We start from the raw sequence: 21,743 nt of genomic DNA on the forward strand, positions 1-21,743 counted from the left end.
TAATTCCACGTCCAATAAATCAACTCAGTTAAATTATTTCTAAAGTCGTAGAATTTTCTTCTGATTCAAATACTGTCTGATGAGCTTTTGTTGAGCTAGCGAAGGGATCAATCGGACATATACAATTAGGCTCTAGTAATTACAATTATGTCCAGAAGCATCATTCCGATAATTTAAAATTACTTAATCATGGACTTAGTTCATAAGAAGTACCATGATAAAAAACTCCTTATTATATACTATTTACGAAAGTAATTCATCCAATTGCTTTGTCTAATGACCTTGTCATTTATGTGTTACCCTCATATGATATACTTGATTCCTTTGAGTTAAATTTGTTCACTCAATACAATCATATTTTATTTCATTGTCACCATTGTGTCTTATTAATGATTAATATGATCATTGCTAACAAATGACTGTGATAAATTGCTCGTTCGAGAATAAGTAACCAGTGGCCACGTTCCATATTTATCAATCCATACAATGATAATTAGAGAATATCGTTAACTCTTTAATTGAGCTATGAATTCCACTATTGCTATTAAAGTCATGGTATACACAAATCATGTACCCAATATACTAGCTATCGGCTCGATCATCTATAGAGCATAAGCTTCCACTTGTATAAAAACACATAAGTTACATACGTATGATAAACGACTAACTCAAGATTTAGGTAAATCACATCATGAATGTCACAAGTGAATTAATTCGGTTAATTGGTCAGTTGTCGAATTTAATTTGGTCGGAAGTTGGTTAATAATTTTTTGAAATTTCGGTTATCGGTTATTTTTGGTTCAAAATCAGGTAATTAACCGAATTAATCAAAATAAATAATATGTATTATATACAATATATTTTTATATTAACAATATATTTTTGAACTATTAAGAAAAAAATGAACATTAGCATTGTATTTTTTATATGTTTTATATTAGCATTGTATTTTTTTTATATGTTTTATACTTATTTTAACCAAAAGACAAAAATATATAAATTTCGGTTAATTTGGTTAAGCGATCGAATTAACTAAAATAATTACATTTGGTTGATGTATTTGAAAAATTTCGGTTTGGTTAACAATTAAAGATTTTTATATTTCAAGTAATTCGGTTAATAATAATTCGATTCGATTAATAACCGAACCGACTATTTGAACACCCATGAAAGCCTATATCATATCTTTTCATAAATTTAAATTTTAGTTTTTATATTTTTATTGTTGGCAATTTAGACTTTCTACTTTTCAGATTTTAAAATTTAAACCCAATAATATTAATAATTGAATCTAAAATTTGAAATCTAATAAAGAAAAACACTAAAATTTTAAAATTAAAACCATCATGATTATTAAAATGATATTTTTGTTTAATTTTTAAACAAATTAAATAAACGAAAATAATACTTACACATTTAGGGCCGGTTTCGGGTCCTAATTGGATTATTCTCCAAGAAAAAGTTCCGCCCTATTGGGTGAAATTTCAACCGTTTAAACCCTAGCATGCAGTAACCAGGGTTTAAGCTGGCTCGCTTGTCCCCGACTCTGGAAACTTGCTCTTCCTTCCCCTTTGTCCTCTCGTTATGATTCGAGATCCAGTCGTACTTCATTTCTAATCACCCGGCTTACGCAATTGTTTTTTTAAAGTTATTTTGCTCAATCACCATGTCTGCTTCTAGATTATCGTCATGCGTAGCATTAGCCGCCGCCGCCGCCGCTGCTGCCGCCGCCTCCACACTCCAGAACCCTGCGTACGCCGATTCGCCATTTCGATTCAATCCATTCTCCTCATCCTCTTCTTCTATTCCTCCTGGTTCACAGGCGGAGCAATCATCAAATGCCAAGGAGGAGTCCGAGGAGCCCAAAGGAGCAGGGTTTGATCCAGAGGCTCTTGAAAGAGGCGCTAAAGCTCTTCGCGAGATTAACAACTCTCCTAATGCCAAACAAGTAACTGTTCATTTTTAATTGCCTTTTTATTTTCTTTTTTGACCAAATAACGAAACAAATGTAGATTTATAGAAGGTTTATCTTTTGGTGTTGATTTCGTTATTTTGCAACGGAAATAAATTAAAGGAAAATGTGTAATTGACTGGGGATGTAGAATCGATTGTGTTGCTGATATGACAATTTGGTTTTTTTTTTTCTTCTTTTTCTTTTCAGGTTTTTAATCTTATGAGAGAACAGGAACGTTCTCGGCTAGCGGAGTTAGCTGCTGAAAAAGCTCATCATGAAGCAATCCAATCGCAGGCTGATATTGTGAGTGATAAGCTAAACCGTTCCACAGTTTCTATTTCCTTTCTCTTAGTCCATTGTTCTAATCATGTTGGCAATTCTACTTAGCAATGCAGCTTGTACAAATACTTCTAGGATATTAGCTTATATTGTGACCATCCATTGGCAGGAAAGGCAACGGAAGTTGGCTGAGGAGCAACGGAATTTAATGCAACAACAAGCTCAGGCAAAAGCGCAAATGCTACGATACGAAGATGAGTTGGCCAGAAAAAGAATGCAGGTGAAAGGGGCCTGTTTTTCTACTTGCTTATTTTACTCTATGCTAAACTTACTAAAAGGAGTTTGAACTTAGACACAATGAGTTCTAGTCTTTGAAGCTGAAATTAGACTACTGTCCTACTAGAAGAAACAAAGTTTATTAGACTCGGGTACGAGTGTCATGTATGGGATGTGTCTGACATGGGATGTTCAATTTTTTCTTAGTTTTTTACTTATGTTTGGAGGGTCCTTGGTGTATTATATCTTCATATTCATATCTAGATGTGCATTGGACATGGGTATTTCAAGAAGAATGAAGAGTTGGAACAACATAGAGAAAAAATCACTAACATGCTTTTAGCATTGGTTGGTAATATCTAAAAAAAGCAGCATATTTTAAGCATGCTAACTTAACTATCAACTATCCTAGTTCAATCCTTCTATATTTAAACTTTGGTCAAGTTGGCTTAAGAAGAAGTATGTCTCTTCTTGATAGAAATGACAGTTTGGTTTTACTTTTCGTTTAAATGTTCTTTTTCTATGCCCTTCAAGCATCAAATTTGCTATAACTATTCTATCAAACTGTTATATTTACCACCTTATCAATCTTTGCAGACAGATCATGAAGCTCAGAGGAAACATAATGCTGAATTGGTTAAGATGCAAGAAGAGTCATCCATCAGAAAAGAACAAGCAAGACGAGCTACTGAAGAGCAAATACAAGCTCAGCAACGCCAGACAGAGAAAGAGAGGGCTGAAATAGAAAGGGAAACTATAAGAGTTAAGGCCATGGCTGAGGCTGAAGGACGTGCGCATGAGGCAAAGTTGACAGAGGATCATAATAGGCGAATGTTAATAGAAAGGGTGAATGGAGAAAGAGAGAAGTGGCTTGCTGCAATTAATACAACTTTTAGTCACATAGAAGGTGCATGACGTTTTTGATATTATTTCTTTGTTCTAGTGGTATTGGTCTTGTATCTTTATGACTATTAAATTAATTGGACATTCTCGTATGCTAATATTTCCTTGCAATGAAATTTACAGGGGGATTTAGAACTCTATTGACTGATAGGAATAATCTGGTTATGACTGTTGGAGGAGTTACTGCATTAGCTGCTGGTGTTTATACAACAAGGTATATTTGCCTTCTTTTGTTGCTGCTGTCAAACTGAAGTTTGGTTTAGTGGATTAAACTATTTAAAAATTTCCTCCCTCTTATTTCCCCCAAGTTTTGATGTTGTTCTACCAGCATATCCACAGTCTCCTTATTTGCAAATGGAAATGCCAGTTTTCTTTGTCACAAATTTTGCTCAGAAAGTGCTTTTCAAATGCTCAAGATACTGAAAATAAGTTTTTGTGTAGTCCAATATAAATCCATCTGCATAAAATGAATGACTTTTCGGATATTTAGCTGTGGTGGATGCTAATGTCATGTTGACTGCATTATAAACATGTTATAAAAGCACATGTTTGGCCAAAGCACTGTATCTGCTGTATAATGAATAGTACTAGCACAGCTGATGGCTCCTCGAACTCTGCCATCACTAGCTTCTCTTGGGGTGGCATTACTGTAATGATAAGTGTGTTGCTACAATGTTTGGTTGGCATGTTGGGCTGTGCCCGATTCACTAATTTATAGGGAAAAGTTTTATACCCTCAATAGGCTCTCATATTTACGTCACCAAATACATTCTTACTTTAATCTATGGGATTTGTTCTCTTAGTATGCTTCTATTAGCACCATGTTAAGCTGTGCCTTATTCACAGATTTAACAGAAAGATGGATAGTTTCTATACCCTCACTTGCCTCTCATTTTTGTGTCACAATGACATTCTAACTTTAATTGGTAGCTGGCTCTTATCATGTTTACAGAGAAGGAGCTAGAGTCACATGGGGTTATATTAATAGGATACTTGGACAGCCATCGCTGATACGAGAGTCATCCATTGCTAAATTTCCATGGTCAGGCATGATGTCTCAAGCAAGGAACCGAATTTTAAATTATAGTACAGCAGCAACAGTGGAAAGCAAACAGAGTCTTCAGAATGTTGTTCTCCACCCCTCGCTGAAAAGGAGAATAGAGCATCTTGCTAGGGCTACAGCAAATACCAAAACCCATCAGGCCCCATTCAGAAACATGCTATTTTATGGACCTCCAGGTACCGGTAAAACACTGGTTGCAAGGGAAATAGCACAAAAATCGGTAGGTGGTGATTGATTGTTCCATTTTCCTTCCTTCATATATACTGTGAGATACTTGTACCATACCCTCGAATTGCTGCCTCAGCAAGTTGTTTCTTTGGATGGAGTAATTCCTATAAGCTTCATAATATGACATACAAAGGAAAATTAACTGAGAATGTTGAATTTCATAGAGAATTACACATCTATTTGACTTATAGTCTTTTCTATACGTTTGAGAAAAAGAAGATTACAGTATGTCCCATAGAAATAAATAGAGTGAATGAATCAATGCTGTTGGAGTAATTCGACAATTTATTTGGTCTTCGACTTCCCTGTTGCTAGAATAGATCTAATTTTCAGCAATACTTGCTGCTTACTTCCTGTGTTTTGACCCTATATGTTGCAGGGATTGGATTATGCAATGATGACTGGAGGTGATGTCGCACCACTGGGTGCGCAGGCTGTCACCAAAATCCATGAGATATTTGATTGGGCTAAGAAGTCAAAGAAAGGTTTACTGCTTTTTATTGATGAAGCTGATGCTTTTCTCTGCGAGTAAGTTACCACATCCTTGGCGTGTTTAAATTTTCAAGGTGGAATTGCTGTCTGCATTATACTGAGTCCTTTTGGTGATGGCGTTAATAACTGTGTTGTTTATTCATGAATACAGGCGTAACAGTATACATATGAGTGAAGCACAGCGAAGTGCTTTGAATGCATTGCTCTTTCGAACCGGAGATCAGTCTAGAGATATAGTTCTTGTGCTTGCCACAAACAGACCTGGGGATCTTGACAGTGCTATCACTGACCGTATTGATGATGTGATTGAGTTCCCACTTCCTGGGGAGGAAGAACGATTCCAACTTTTGAAGCTTTATTTAAACAAATACCTTGGCGGAGAAAGTGACAGTACATCTAAGTGGGGTGCTCTGTTAAATAAAAAACCACAGAAGATAACCATAGAAGATTTGCCAGAAGATGTAATCCGAGAGGCTGCCAAAATGACGGAAGGTTTCTCTGGCCGTGAGATAGCAAAACTTGTGGCTAGCATCCAGGCAGCCGTGTACGGACGCTCAGACTGCAGATTGGATTCTCAGTTGTTTAAGGAAATAGTAAATTACAAGGTTACCGAGCATCACCAGAGAATAAAATTGGCATCTGAAGGTGGTGTGCCATCTTAAGAGTTTTACTTGCAGGATAGAGTGTGCTTTCGTTTTTTACCCCTGAAGCCATGGATGTGGGAATTTTGTTTAAGAATGATAAGTGGATACATGATTAGTAGTAGGTACAGTGCTGGAATGAAATTGTGGATTATGGTAAATCTTAAAATTGGGTGATGAGGTTTCCGAGAATGTATTACGTTCATCAAACCTTGTAACCTCAGACCTGGAAGAAAGACTATTAGATTCATTGCAATAACATGGTTCTGTCTTATTTTTGGCTCCTAATTTGTTATAAGTTGAAACTTTTCCTGGATTGGTATCTAGTCAAATTTATTTTTTATTTTTCCATTTTAATTTGAATAACTTACAAATGTTTTGTTTACTTCTTTAATCTTTTAACAATAACAAGGATCGAAAAATATGGATATACTACTATCACGAGGCTAGAATTTTAGTCTTGCAAATCACGTGGCTTTAGGTTATTCTTTTGCTTCGAATTCAATTTACTCTCGAAAGTGAGTATTCAGGAAGGAAATTTTTTAAGGCACTGAAGTAAAGCCGAAGCAAATTCAAAAGATAAAAGAGCTAAAAAATGCCACTTTTGAGTACATGTTCTCAAATATATTCAATCATTATGAATGAGATGATTACAAATGTGGGGAAAGTCCTTTATTTATAGTTGAGCTCCCCCACATTCAAAGGCACAATTTAAATCACATTGGTGATCAAGATTTAAATTCTATACAATCTTACCCTTTAGGATTTACAATATTTACCATGATAACTCAAGTTTTACTGGAGTGTTCCACTAGGGCGCCAAGGCTTAAGTAGATGAGCTTCTCCATATATTGCACGAATTGGGCTAATTCAAATGGATTAAATGAGCCCTATTTAATCGATTGACCTCCATGAGATGCTCTGTGGCTTTGATCTGCAACCCATGATATTCTGTCCTACCCATTCTCATGATGCCCTTGTTGTGTCCTTAGAATGACATTGGTCTAACTCGTCTAGGAAATGCCATGATGCATCGACTGATTCCTCTATGTTGGGTAGTTTTGCCCTCGAAATGTTTGACTCAATTTATGTCTCTATCGTCGTTCAACTCGAATTGTTTCTCTCTTTTGTACATCTTGATTGTAAGAGGTCACTGCTCTTTTCCCCCTATTGTGATTTGCCTCGATTGGGATTTCCTTTATCCTCAAAAATAGGTTTTGACACACTCATGTTGAACACCAGGTTAACCTTGAGTATTGCCGTCAACTCTAGTTTGTAAGGCCCTCGGCTTACTTGCTTTAGAATTCTGAAAGAGCCCTTATGTCTTTACCAAACCAATGGTAAGCCATAATGTAAAACACTAGCAAAGTGTTTAAAATGTACTTTGCTAATAGTTATTTACTTGTTTTAACTGCACAGTTTGCATCATCACTTTTCCTACAAAGTCCAATGCACAACACATCTCTTTCATAGGTGGTAGCCCCATTGATAACTCAACAAGTTTCATGTCAGTTTGCCATACCTCTAGCATTTTTAAGAGGGTCTTTGTAACATTTCGATCTACCAAGCCAATGTTTTTACCACAGTGAACATCCTCGACTGGCTGGATTGTCAACAATACCTTGATTCCACCTTTCCAATCATGATTCACCGACACAATGCATTGTCGTTGACGAATATCCAAGATACATATGCAACTGGTAAATGGAACTAACAGAGCATTGATCTTGTCAAGGAAATTCAATCCAAGAACAAAGTCGTAATCTTCTAAAGGAATTACCTCGAAGTCTTTCTTGCCTTTCCACTGACCAATCTGTAGCTCAATTCCTTGTGTTATTCCCACAGTTAGGACCTCTTTAGAGTTAATAGTCTTGATCTTATTAGTCGATTTGCTAATTAAGAGACCAAGTTTACCCATAGTATTTGTAATAGCCCGTTTTTCAGTGGTGTTGAAAACAGTGGTTTCGGGGCCACCAAATCTGACGAATAAGTTCGTAAATATTATTATTTAATATCTATGAGTCAAATGTGACTTTGAAAAGGTTTTTGATTGATAATTTATGTTATTTAAACTATTTATTAGGTATGAGTGGTAAGACCTTAAGGTCAAGTGGTTTTAGAACATGAGGTATCGGGACCTCGTTTCTATAAGTCGACCCGTAAATATTTTTATAAATATTTACAGAGTGTCATTAAGGTGGTATTAAAGTTTTGTTGAAAAATTTTAACATTTCGATAGTTAATAAATTAAAAAAGACTAAGTTATAAATGGTGCAAAATGTAGTAAATATAACATTTTAGTGATTTAATGGCTTGAATATTAAATTAGAAACGACCAATGTAATAAATAGTCCTTAGTATTGACATTGGACAAGACTATGTATTAAAATTATAAAATATTATATGGTTTAATAGCAAAATGGTAGATTTTATGAAATTAAAACAAAATTAAAAGAAGAAAAAGCCATTTCTTCATCTTTTCATTTCACCATGCCGAAACACCATAAGAACTCAACTTGGGAGGTTTGACCATTTTTAATTCTTGCATGTAAGCCTATTTTGATTCCGTTTCTTATAATTTTTATGTTTTTGAGATCGTTGCAACTAGGTTTAGCTATCCTATACCTTCGTTTTTGAAACTGTTAAAGATTGTGAATTGATGCGTGATATTCGTAACAGGTTTTAAAAATTTATAAATGAATCGTTCTTGAGACTAACTTATTATCACGATTAAAGCAAGTGTACTTATCGAACAGTAGTATAGTTCAGCAAGACCTGATTGTCGAACCCAAAAGGAACTACGAGTACTAGTATTTACTTCCTTTTTATTATCTAGCCTAAAAATTAAAAGGTTTGGTTATCTAAACTAATTGCTAACTAAGAATGCACAAAAACAAAACTTGGGAAAATTCTTTTGGGAAAATTCGATTGATTGAGACAATACCTAAGGAAAAATCCACCTAGACTTCACTTGTTATTTGACTCTGAATCAGACGATTTATTCATTTGACTTGATCCGTAGAAATCCTTAAGTTATATTATTATCTCTCTCGAGACTAATAACGTCTAACCCTACGTTGAATAATTGAAATCTCTTTCTAATTAACACCCTAGAATTGTATTAACTCGATCTATGGATTCCCCTATTAGGTTTCACCCTAATCCAGCAAAATCTTGTCACCCTATCTCTAGGCGTGCAATCAAATCTGCTTAATTACAACAAATTTACTCTTAGACAGGGTCTATTCCTCCTCTGAATAAGAGCGTTAACTTGAATCAATATCCTGGACTATTAAAACAAGAATTAAGAACACATAATTAAGAACAAATCAATTATTTATCATACAATTCAGATAATAATAACAAGATCCGTCTTAGGTTTCATTCCCCTTAGGTATTTAGGGGGTTTAGTTCATACTTATGAAAGAAAACATCTCAAAACCATAAAGATAACAAAACATAAGAAAACCCAAAAACTCTTGAAGGAACTTGAAGGGAGATCTTCAGTCTTGATGATGAATCTGGCTTCTGAGATGGATCAATCGGCTTTCCTTGAGTAATTCCTTGCTTCCTACTCTGCGCCCTCCTCTTAAGTGCCTTCTCAGGTGTTTAAATAGGCTTTAGAATGCCTAAGAGCCCCCATAATTGGCCTTTTCCGAATAGGGTTATACTTGGGCTCGGTAGGGACACGCCCGTGTGCGATTACTCCAGCCCGTGGTCAAGGCTGTCGAACAGGCACAGGCGTGTAGTATACCCGTGTAAGTCATGCTTCAATCCTGCCAAAGGGACACGGTCGTGTGACACGTCTGTATGTGAAAGTCCAGGCCGTGTTAATTTCCCACGTGAGTCCATTTTCTCCGTTTTCAGCCCGTTTCTCACTCTTTTTACTCTCCTATGCTCACCTAAGTATAAAAAATGAAATTAAAGGATTAGGAGCATCTAATTCACCAATTCTAAGGAGAAACCATTCATAAATGTGCTAAGCATGGGATAAAAATATTTATAAATTACGGTTTATCATGAATTTTTCCGTTGATGAATCTATGTGATTTTTGATGTTAAATGATGAATTTGAAATGTTTGTTAAGTAATTTTGATGAATTTTCCAATTAGGGACTAAATTGTTGAAATAGTAAAAGTACAAAGTTTTGATATGAAATTGTTGCAAAAATGGGCTGAAATGGAGGCTATGAATATTTAGCTAGTGGGAAATTTCAATAAAAATGGTTAATTTGCATGTTTTAGGCTCAGGGACTAAATTGAATAAAAGTAAAATTTTAACGGTAATTTTAAATGTAAAAATGACTAAATTGCATAAATACATTGTTTTACTGTCTAAATTAATAGATTGAATGAAATTATTAATTTAGATCAAGATCGGATGGAAAATCGACGAGAATAAAAAATTACCAAAATGCCCTTATAATTTGACATTTCTACAATTTTGTCAGGTAAGTTCGTTATACGATTATTATTAATTGTATTGAATATTTCATATTATTTCATTATTGGTTAAATCTTGAATGTCATTTAGTTATGTTTTAAGAAATAGAAACGTAACGTTATTCGAGCTCTGTGCCTAGCAGGCTATGTGTCTAGTAGGCATTGTGCTGATGATATTCATGCTCTGTTCCTAGCTGGCTTTGTGCCGGTGATATTCGAGCTCTGTTCCTAGTAGGTTTTGTGCTGGTGATATTCGGGCTCTGTGCCTAGAAGGCTTCGCGCCGATGTATTATATCAGGCTTTGTGCTGATGTGTTATATCAGGCTTCGAGCTTGGCAATCTTCGTGCCAATGTATTGTATTAGGTAAGTTGTATTGAAAATATTATTTCCCTTATTCGATCTTATTTCATTTGATTCAATAGGCATGAATTTTACAAGGATATGGTAAGCATTCTATATGAACCAAGACTTGTATGTATGAAAGACTTTGAAATGGTGAGTTAAATGGAAAATATGTTATGTTGAGATGGATGATAAATCCAATTGAATTATGCTCAAGTATAATGGTTATTCATGTTAAATTCATATGAATTATACTTAAATGAGCTAACATTTGTTATTGATATGTCAAGCTGTTGGTTGGATTGTATGATGTTTTATTTTGAAGTTATTCATTGAAAAGGTAAGCTTTCACTTGACCTTATGCATATGTTTATGGAAAGGTTAAATGATTTAAATGAAATATGTACACATGGAAATGTGTCATCATATGTTTAATTCAAGTGATATATGTATGTGTGCACTAACTCATGCATTGATGATATTTAGGTTTGTACTAAGCTTGTATTCATGGTTGATTTTTATGCCTATGCTTGGTAATATGCAAATGGAACAAGTAAGAAAAGAAAGTGAAATGGGAAGTTCAATACTGGGATATAGTATGATGATAATAAAGAAGTGATGAGTTAAATGATGTATTTATATGTGAGCAAACTATTTATGCTATGGATGAATCTACCTATTTCATGGATAAATACACTAAATCGAAAATTGACAATGTTGTTTAGGTTTATGATAAGCATTGAGAACGAAATGGGAAGCAAGTAAATTGAAAGGTATATAATAGTATAAAAAGGTTGATGATTATATAGATTATGAACCTTATGAAATTGGTATAGGTTTATGTTTATTCAATAAAGTTTATTATTGAGGTGGAATATTATGCTTAAAGCTTAGATGAGCTTACTAAGCATTCATTGCTTATGTGGTTATTTTTCTCTTACTTTACAGATTATCAGAAGCTCGATCGGGTTGGAAGCTAGTCGGAGATCCATCACATTATCCATTGATTTTATCGGTAGACTTTGATACTTTGGTTATGGTTATAATGGCATGTATAGGCGGAATATGTCTAATGTTTAGTTAATGATATCGGCATGTAATGTTGCCTTGAATTTGTGAAACTTATGATATTTGATGCCTTGATGGTTGATGTGCTTTTTGCACTTTGATGTTTAAAGGTTGATATTTTGGCATGTTGGTACTTAAAGGTTGGGAGTTGGAATGGTATATAAAATGCATGCTATGAAATGTTGTTTTGATATGCTTGAATGTGATCATTGAGGTATGGAAATTAATAGTGAACATTGAGTTAATAAATGGCTAGTTTGGTGTGTTTGGATGTGTTAACATATGGTCAAGTTTGCTAAGGTAGTGTTGGTAGGTGTTGAATAGTCAAATTGGTGTTTTTGAGTATGATATTGGTATGTGAACATTGTGGTAGATGTTGGCATAAAATTAGTTATAAAGGTTAATTGATTTGTGGATAAACTTAGCAATTGTATAACCATGTTTGATTGTTATGATTGAGGTGCCTTTTGGGCATATTGGTTGAATGATTAAATACTATGATGATCTAGCTTGAATATGCATGTGTTAGGTATATTTTGAATGTTTGAATATAGGTGCAAATGAATTGTAAGGGTGTGTTTGAATTGGATGAAAAGAATAGCTTGAATTTGACCTATTTCTTGTCCACACGGCCTAAGGCACAGGTATGTATCTCAGCCGTGTGTGACACACGGCCACATGACATGTCCGTGTGTCCCCTGTAGATTTTGAAAAGTTTCATTTCAAGAGTTACATGGCCTGGCACACAGGCATGTGACTTGGCCGTGTGACCCAAGTCAGAGAGTTACACGGGCATGGACACGAGCTGGGACAAGGCCATGTGTCCCTACTTCGAATGCCCACACGACATAAGATATGAGCATGTGTCTCAGTCATGTGAATCACATGGCCTGGCCATACGACTGTGTGATTCCTGTAGTATGACTTTTTCATCTTTTTCCATGAAGTTTTAAATGTTTTTTATTTAGTCCCGAATCGTCTCAAAAGTGTTTCTAAGGCCTCGAGGGCTCGAAAAAAAGACGTTATGCATGTGTTTGTATGGAATATAATGTGTTTTATAAATGGTTGTAATCGAATGTTTTAAGTTAAAAGTTTTCAGTAATGCTTCATAACCTTATTCTGGTGACGGATACGGGTTAGGGGTGTTATAGCTTTCTCCGATATGAACAAATTAGATTCCCTTGTATCAACAAGAGCACCTCCCCTTCGGCTTGCGATCCCTCTTTGCTTTAGCAAAATTGAGTAACATTGATCCAAGCTTCAATAGCCTACCCTTCTCAAGTTCTGATTCCTCTTCTTTGTTCATTGTGGTGAACTTGGATTGTTGTGGGTAGTCCCGCACCCTATACGGACCACAACATAAGAAGCATTGTATTTAGCTCTTCTTTTCTTTTAAGTTGTTATTGGTTTTTGTTAGCTCAATTGATCATTAGAAATAACCAAGAGAGGGGGTGAATTGACCTTTAAAAAAAATTGTGGAAGCTTGAAAGAAATGGTAAAAAAATTGAACACAATAATTTATAGTGGTTCGACCCCAATTACCTACTCCACTACCTTAGCTTTTCACAACTAAGGATTTTTTGTAAATTCACTAATTTGGCAACCTTTAAGGACAATGTTTAAACTTATAATTCCCTTTAAGATTTCTACCCAAATCTTAAGATTGCAACTACCTTAAGGTTTCTACCCAAGCCTTAAGACTCAACCCACTCAAAGAGAATAAATAATAAGCAAACAAAGAAATAATCTTTACAAGATGAGGATGTTTTCCATTTAAGCACAAATAAACAAGAATAAACTTGATCTAAAAGAATAACAATGAAAGCTCATAAGTGTGTATAAGAAAAGTATGAAATAATTTTGGCACAAATGTTGTTTTGATTGGTCTTTTAGCCTTGATTCTCTTTCTTACTGTTGTAGGACCTTTGGAAGATTGTATTTATACCTTTTAATTGATTTACCAACCATTGTGGTTGTTATGAAAGTTAATAGAGCTGTTGGGATAAAAATACCAGTTCATTTAATTCACCTGCAACAAAATGCATCGATACTTTTTCATCAAGTATCGATACTATCAACATTTATTGTCTGATTTAGTGACCATTAAAGTTAGTTCACAATGATACCAAATACATTTTATCGATATCTGGTAAAAGGTATCAATACTTTTTGAAGGGTATTGATACTTTTTGTGATTGTTTGAAAAATCAAGTCAGAATGCAAAAACAATATTGATATCAAAGATGGTATTGATAAAAATATAATAGTTATCAATACTCTTTGAAAAGTGTCCATACTTTTTGCTTTTGTTCAATTTTTGTTTCAAGTCAGTAAGGAAGTTTGGTATCGATCTTGAAAAAGGTATTGATAAAAATTGTATGGATATCAAACTTTATGAAAGATATCGATACTTTTTGTAAGGAGCAGTTTTTTAATAGATTTAAAAATGTTTGAATTGAGTTAAAAAAGTTTAAACCGTTTTTTAACTTTGTCCAAAAATTTTCTAAGTGTTCAAAACATTTTCTAAGATGTTTAGATGTCTTGAAATGATTTTTATGCTTTGAATTTTATAATTTCTTCATTCAAAAACATTTTTGTTTGTTATACCAAAACAATTTATCAAATAAAACAAGTTTAACAATCTCCCCCTTTTTGATATAACAAAACATTTTGGTAATTTTGTTTTCTAATTTGCTACTTCCCATTGTTAAAGTTCAATTTGAATCAATGACTTGATTTTATGATTTTGAAACAAAGACTTGATTTTATACTTTTGAAACAAAGGCATGAGTGTATAAAACTGGCCACTTAGGTGTTGAAATTAAAAGATTAGTCATTAAAAAATAATGAACCAAATACCAATTAAATTTACCTTTCTTTCTCCCACTTTTGTTATATAAAAAATAAACAAATAAAGTTAAAAGAAAGTAATTAGTCTAAAGATAGATATTTAAAAGTAAAGAACAAGTGAACTAACATTTGAAAACTAATTATGAAAGTATCTTAAAATACCAAATAAACATTGTTAGAGTTGTGTGACCCGGATCCTTGTTAAAGAAATAAAATTCAGTGGCAAAACAATGGGATCTGTGTAGGGCTTAAGGCCGAGGTTTTTCAACCTTTAAATAGATGTAGTTGAAACTCCTCTTGGATCATTCGTTTTTCAACATTAGTGTATTTCTTCTCCTCTACCGTGGCTTTTTCCCAAAAGGATTTCCATGTAAAATCTGTGTTTGTTCTTATTTTTCTTATTTTGCGAGCATTCTATTGCCATTATCGACTTCTATTATAACAAACATTAAGGTGAAATCACATAGAAATAGGAAAATAAAAATAACTCGAATAATGCAATCATTTTGATCATTTCTAATGATTTCATACACCTAATTGTATAGAATTAAAGCATGATGTATATGAATCATAGAAGATCATAAAATATGCAAAAATTGAACATTAATATCCAATAAAGTCTAATTTAGCATACTCAAAGATATCCAACAATCATGTAAACTAGACCAAATAGGTTAAAAATAGATTAGACATGCAATATCAACTCCCTTTAACTAATTGCATATGAGAGCCATTGAAATAATTTGTTCATGTTTTTTCAATTTCAAGTCATAAAATATTTTGAAAACAACTAAGTGCATAAATTTATTTGAACACAATATCATGGCAAGGTAGTAATAATACCTAATTCTCTCTCAACTGTTCAAAATTTTTCTTTATTTAATGGTTTGGTAAAAAAGTCAACTAATTGGTTCAAAGTGTCAACAAATTTTAGAACAACACCTCCTTTATGGACATGACCTTTAAAGAAATGATCAATATGTTTAGTTCTAGAGTGTTGGATGAGATTCTTAGTGATAACACTAGTATTGTCACACTTGATATGAATGATAACTACATCAATTACATAGTTCATAAGTTAATGTTTCATCCATAAAACTTGAGCACAACAACTATTGGCAGAAATGTATTCCGCTTCGGTAGTGGACAATGCAACATTATTTTGTTTCTTTGGAAACCATGACACTAGTATGTTGCCTAAGAATTGACAAGTAGCAGGGGTGCTTTTCCTATCCAATTTACAAACTCCAAAATTTGTGTTTGAGAAAGCATGTAAGCTAAAGGATGAGTCTCTATGATACCAAAGACCTAAACTAGGTTTGTCTATAGCTTGTAAATGAGATTCCTTAGGACAAGATTGATGTAACAGCCCGTTTCTCAGTGGTGTCGAAAACAATGGCTTTGGGACCATAAATCCGATGAGTAAGCCCGTAAATATAATTATTTAATATTTACGAGTGAAATATTATATTATATTTGATTTTGATATGGTAAATTATGTTATTTGAATAAATAACTAAGCTTTAGTGTGTTCCTAAAGTCAAGTGGGTTTAGAAAATGAGGTATTGTGACCTTATTTCTATAAACCGAGCCCGTAAATATTTTATTGCATATTTATTGAGTGTTATTAGGGTCACATTAAAATTTGGTTAAGAAAATTTAATGTTTAGATAGTTAATTAATTGGAAAGGACTAAATCGTAAAGGCTACAAAAGTTAAATTCTATTAGTTAAAAGTGATAAATAGTTAAATTAATAAAGTTACAAGGGTTTATGTGGCAATAATACCATAAGTAAATGGTATTCACGGTTGGTGGTTGATATTAGTTAATTTATATGTTATTTTAATAAAATAAAAAAGAAAGTTAAGTTAAAATATAGTAAAAACAAAAAGAAAAAAAAATATTTTATTGTTATTCTTCCTCAAGCCGAAGAACACCATTTTTGACACCAAGAGGTTTGGCCAAGCTCTCTATTGCGCATGTGTGAGATTTCGAGGTTTGTTTTTAATGATTTTTATATTTTTGTGATCGTTTTAGTTTAGTCTAGCTAACCCGAGGGTCAATTTGTAGAGTTACTAAAATTTTAGGGACTTTCCATGAATAATTTTAAGGAAATTTTGAAGTTTTATTGTGGATTATTGAGTTTGGTTGTTAAATGGACATATTTTGTTAAGTAATTTTTGATAATTTTAAGGTTTAGGGACTTATTCATGAAAATGGTATAATTTAAGGAAAATATTGTAAATTTTTTATAAATATGGGCTGTTATAAGGTTGGGTAAAAATCATCTAGCATGATTTATGGTTAAAAATAGTGAAATTGTAAGTTTCAGGTTTAGGGACTAAATTGCATAAAAGGTAAAATTTGAGGGCAATGTTATAAATTTTCATTATTAATGGTTATAAGTTAAATTGAATATTTTAAATGCTGGAATGGGGTTAATTGAATAAAAATATTTATCTAGATCAAGAAACAACTCAAACAGACAAAATCGCGGAAAAGTCAAAGTAGCGAAATAGTGGTCTGACCGTGTTAGAAGTTGTTATGAGTTCAGGTAAATTCGTATATTGAATCATTCATTAATGGTAAAATTGTTAATTGCTATTGAATAATTAAGGTAAATGAATTGATTATTATGTATTACATGGTTAATTGAATTTAATGATTAAAGTGGGTTAGTGATGAATTTAAGAACAAGTAAATTTCATGAATGGTCATGCGAGATATTATATCGAAAAGGGAGTTAAAGTTAAGTAAGGAAAATGTGAATTTCATGGAAAAATATTGAAATGCTATGGTGAAAATGAAGGTCACGGATAAGGATATGGAAAGAGACTCGTTTGAACCTTGTGAACACTTAGGATACAAATGACATGTCATTAGGGATTATATGTTTTGGGTGCTGGTCTTGGATGTCCTATCATGGCTAAGGTCCTACATTTGTTGCAGATTCTCCAAAGCTCCTGTAGCTAACATCCTGACCTACAGCTCGTGTGAGCAGGCCCACTTCACAGCTCGTATGAGCATTATTGAAAAAGTTATGGTTATATGGAAAGGTGTTCCCGAGTATCTGATGTTATGCTATACGGTTCAACGGGTACGTAAAGGTTAATGGAAAGACATGTATAAAAACTTAATGTTACTAATGTTCATATGAAATGGAAAGATGGATATGCAAATATGAAATTGTAAAGGATGAGAATTTATCATGTGATGGATGAAAAATGCATGGAATTCATTTCTTAATTTATGTTATGTTTCAAAGATGCTATGTTACTCATTATCTACTAACTATGTGGATTCAAATGAGAAGAATGTGTAATGGATATATATATATATATATATATGTGATGGATGATATATAAAGCCTAAATTCTTATTGCTTATATGTCATTATTTACTTAAAACTTACATGTAATGTTATATTTACTAACCCTATGAGGTGGTGTGTATGTAATAGCCTGTTTTCAGTGAAATCGAAACAGTAGTTTCGAGACCAAAAATTCGAGTTTGAAAAGAAAAATTATTTTAATATTATTTTATGGTCTAAATTATGATAGAAATATCATATGCAAAAATTCGTAAAGAAATTTTATCGATTACATGTTAAATTTAATAGAAATGACCAAATTGCATAAAGTGCAAAAGTTGGATTCTAGTAGCTATATCAAATAGCTATGGAAATCAAAATTTTAGGTCCTTATATGAAAAATAGACCATTAATGTAACACCCCAAACCCGGCCTAGATGTTATAGCCGAATCTGGCAATGTCACATGAAAGTGTATTTAAAACCGCATTTACCCTAAACCGTTCCTTATTATCTTCTACTTAGCTCAGAAAACGTGCATTGATTGGTTTGCTTAAAACATTTCTGTATATACGAAAGCTCAAAAAAAAATTAAAGTTATCGTGATACATTGCAGTTTCAAAATCCTTAAACAGAGGTTCAAAATTTTGAATTTAAACCAAGCCGTCTGAGTCTAGAAATTACACAAATACTCCCAATCATAGCAGTTAAATAATAAAAGCATTAAAACCATAAAACCAGAGTATTTAAGGCTTTGGTTACCGTCGAGCCCTCTGCTGGACCGATCCACCTACTATTGGGGATTACCTGACAGACAAATAAAATAAGGGGTGAGTTTTTGCAAACTCAGTGTGTACATCCCCACAGTAAAGCATGCATGTAAACAGTTAGCAGTCAAACAGTCATAATCGAGCCTGAGCTCTTAACAGATTCAATGTAGGCCTTAGCTCACTCAGAACAGTATCAGATGCATTCGGGCCTTAGCCCATACAGACATACATAATGCCCACCAACCCTGCACACCATCTCCGTCCAACCCAATACAACATGTGGGGATAAAATCAACCCACCCAGCCCTACACACCAAGTAAGGGGATGAATCAACCCCTCCAACCCTACACACCAAGTGGTACCGTATACGGCACGTATCAGATATATGCAGCATAGCTGCCAGATGGCAGGTTAATAGCCTTTCAGTCTTCCTTCTCTTCAACAACAAACCCAACCCAATGTAATGCAACAAAAATAATACGGCATGATCATATGTAGATATCAGATCATAACATTCTCATCAAATCAGAACATATACACATGCTTTAATTATCATGCTTTTACATACATCTTAATATCAGATCATAGTATAAGAGTCTAAGTAACGCTTACCGAACCTACAATCAAGTCACAGTCGACTTGGGCGACCCGTGCTACCTTGTAGAACATTTCAAGGTAATCGGGCTCACACGCCCGTGTGCCCAGCCCGTGTGGGTCACAGGACCCAAATTGGCCTTCCCCGTGTGGATCACACGGCCTGGCCTAGATTCCCACACGCCCCTGTGGTTCACTCGTGTGGCCTACACGTCCCATTTACCTGAGCCTGTACCTCGTACAAGGCCTACAAGCCATCACACGCCCGTGTCCGTCGTGCCTGTGTGGCACGTGCATGGCCAGGCTCATCAATCACACGACCATGTGTTGCCACACGGCCTCCGCACGAGTAGTCCACATGCCTGTGTGACGTCGACAGTAACATTTTTCACTTTCATCGAAACACGATTTTAGATCGAGTGAAGTACACACCTGGTTTCGATTGAAGCCTAACACAATCCCGAACACTCCAGAACCTATTAATGTCAATTGTAAGCCAAATTTTCAGTCTCTTGATTTGATTAGTTTAGAATAGACAAATCCCGACGAGAGATCTACTTACCTTCGACGAATAATGGTGATTACTCACTGTTTAGAACCTCGATTAGTGATCCACAGAACCTTGATTGTCCCCTAGATAGAAAAATAAATCCCTCTTAAACGATCTCCAAAAGAAACCCCACAATTTAACAAAACCATACTTACCGAGCTGACGGAACCACTAGCAGTACGCCAAAACTAATCGAAAGAAAGAAAAACGGAGGAGAGGGGGTAAAATAAATAAAATTTCTGCAGGAAAGAGTTTTGGGAAAAGAAGAAAACGGCAGAAAGAGCCAAAAAGAAAAAGGAAAACAGGTTAGACAAACATCTGATAAACCCTACCCCCATTTAGTGTTTTAGTCCAAATCAAACTTTCGCACGGCTTAGCAGTAAAATAATGTCACACCCACGACTCGAACTTGGGATCTCAGGCATAATCCCTTGCCACTTAACCACTAGACCAGTAGGCCCATTCTGTTAAGTTCTTACCAATTAGTTCTTATAAGCCCGTTAACCAAAAGTCAGGTTTAATTCAAATAAAAACCAAAACTTAGCCTAAGCTATGGCTCGAACTTGGGACCTCCCAAACACACCCCAGAGCATATAACCTTTTAAACCACATATATTTTAGGCCAAATTGATTCAAAACAAAGGTCCTGAAATTACAGAAATTTAAGGCGTTACAACTCTATCCCTCTTAAAAGAATTCGTCCTTGAATTTTACCTGATCAAAAAAGGTGAGGATACTGCTGTCGCATTGAATCTTTCGGCTCCCAAGTAGCCTCCTCAGTGCTATGATTCTGCCACAAAACCTTCACTAAAGGAATGGACTTTCTACACAGAACCTTAACATCACGGTCTAGATTCTAAACTAGCTCCTCCTCGAACGTCAGATTTGGTCTAACCTCAATCTCTTTCACAGGCATAATGTGCGTGGGATTTGAGCGGTAACGTCTCAACATCGAGACATGAAATATGTCATGTATAGGATCTAACTCTGGTGGCAGCTCTAACTGAGGCGCGACTGGCTCAACTCACCTCAGAACCCGATACGGCCTAATAAACTGAGGGCTCAGCTTACCCTTGCGTTCGAACCTCAAAACTTTCTTCCATGGCGAGACCTTAAGAAAGATTAAGTCCCCCATAGAATACTCAATGTCCTTCCTCTTTAAATTAGCATAAGACTTCTTCTATCAGAAGCCACTTTCAAACGCTCTCGAATCAACCGAACCTTATCCTTAGTCTGTGAAATCAATTCCGAACCCAAAACATGTCGCTCACCCAACTCAGTCTAGCACAAAGGAGTGCGACACTTACGACCATAAAGTGCCTCATACGGTGCCATCTAAATACTAGATTGATAGTTGTTATCGTAAGAAAACTCTGCCAAAAGAAGGCACTCCTTCCAACTACCTCAAAAATCCATAACACATCCCCTCAACATATCCTCCAGTACCCAAATCACCCTCTCCGACTGACCATTTGTCTGAGGATGAAAAGTAGTACTGAAATCCAGAAGAGAACCCAAAGCCTCATGAAGTTTCTACCAAAATCGAGAAGTAAATCGAGGATCTATATCAGAGATAGTCGACACTGGAACCCCATGCAGTCTTACTATCTCTGAGATGTAAAATTTAGCCAACTTCTGTAAAGAGAAGTCTGTCCTAACAGGAATGAAGTGTGCAGACTTGGTCAATTGATCTACGATGACCCAAACAGATTCCTTCTTAGTGGGTGTTAGAGGCAACCCACTAACGAAGCCCATCGTTACGCGCTCCCATTTCCACATCGGTATCTTTACTGGCTATAGTAAACCTAAAGGTAACTGATGCTTAGCCTTAACCTGCTGACAAGTCAAACAACGAGCAACATAGTCTGTCACCTCACGTTTCAACCCTGGCCACCAGTACAACTCTCGAAGATCTTTATACATATTGTTTCCACCAGGGTGCATTGCTAAGGACTACTATGCGCTTCCCTCAAAATCT

General features: G+C 34.8%; 1 protein-coding gene across 1 annotated transcript; it reads left to right on the forward strand.

Annotated features, from left to right (window-relative positions):
- Window positions 1–1,416: 1,416 nt before the first annotated feature.
- On the forward strand, window positions 1,417–6,124 carry LOC108470402 (uncharacterized). The gene is made up of 8 exons (XM_017771692.2): window positions 1,417–1,948; window positions 2,162–2,257; window positions 2,403–2,513; window positions 3,107–3,416; window positions 3,536–3,626; window positions 4,365–4,695; window positions 5,083–5,231; window positions 5,347–6,124. Exons 1-8 carry the CDS (start codon window positions 1,667–1,669, stop codon window positions 5,855–5,857), a joined length of 1,881 nt encoding a protein of 626 aa, XP_017627181.1. The 5' UTR covers window positions 1,417–1,666; the 3' UTR covers window positions 5,858–6,124.
- Window positions 6,125–21,743: the final 15,619 nt, after the last annotated feature.

This window comes from Gossypium arboreum, chromosome 11, assembly GCF_025698485.1.
Source record: "Gossypium arboreum isolate Shixiya-1 chromosome 11, ASM2569848v2, whole genome shotgun sequence".
NCBI classification, from domain to species: Eukaryota; Viridiplantae; Streptophyta; class Magnoliopsida; order Malvales; family Malvaceae; genus Gossypium; species Gossypium arboreum.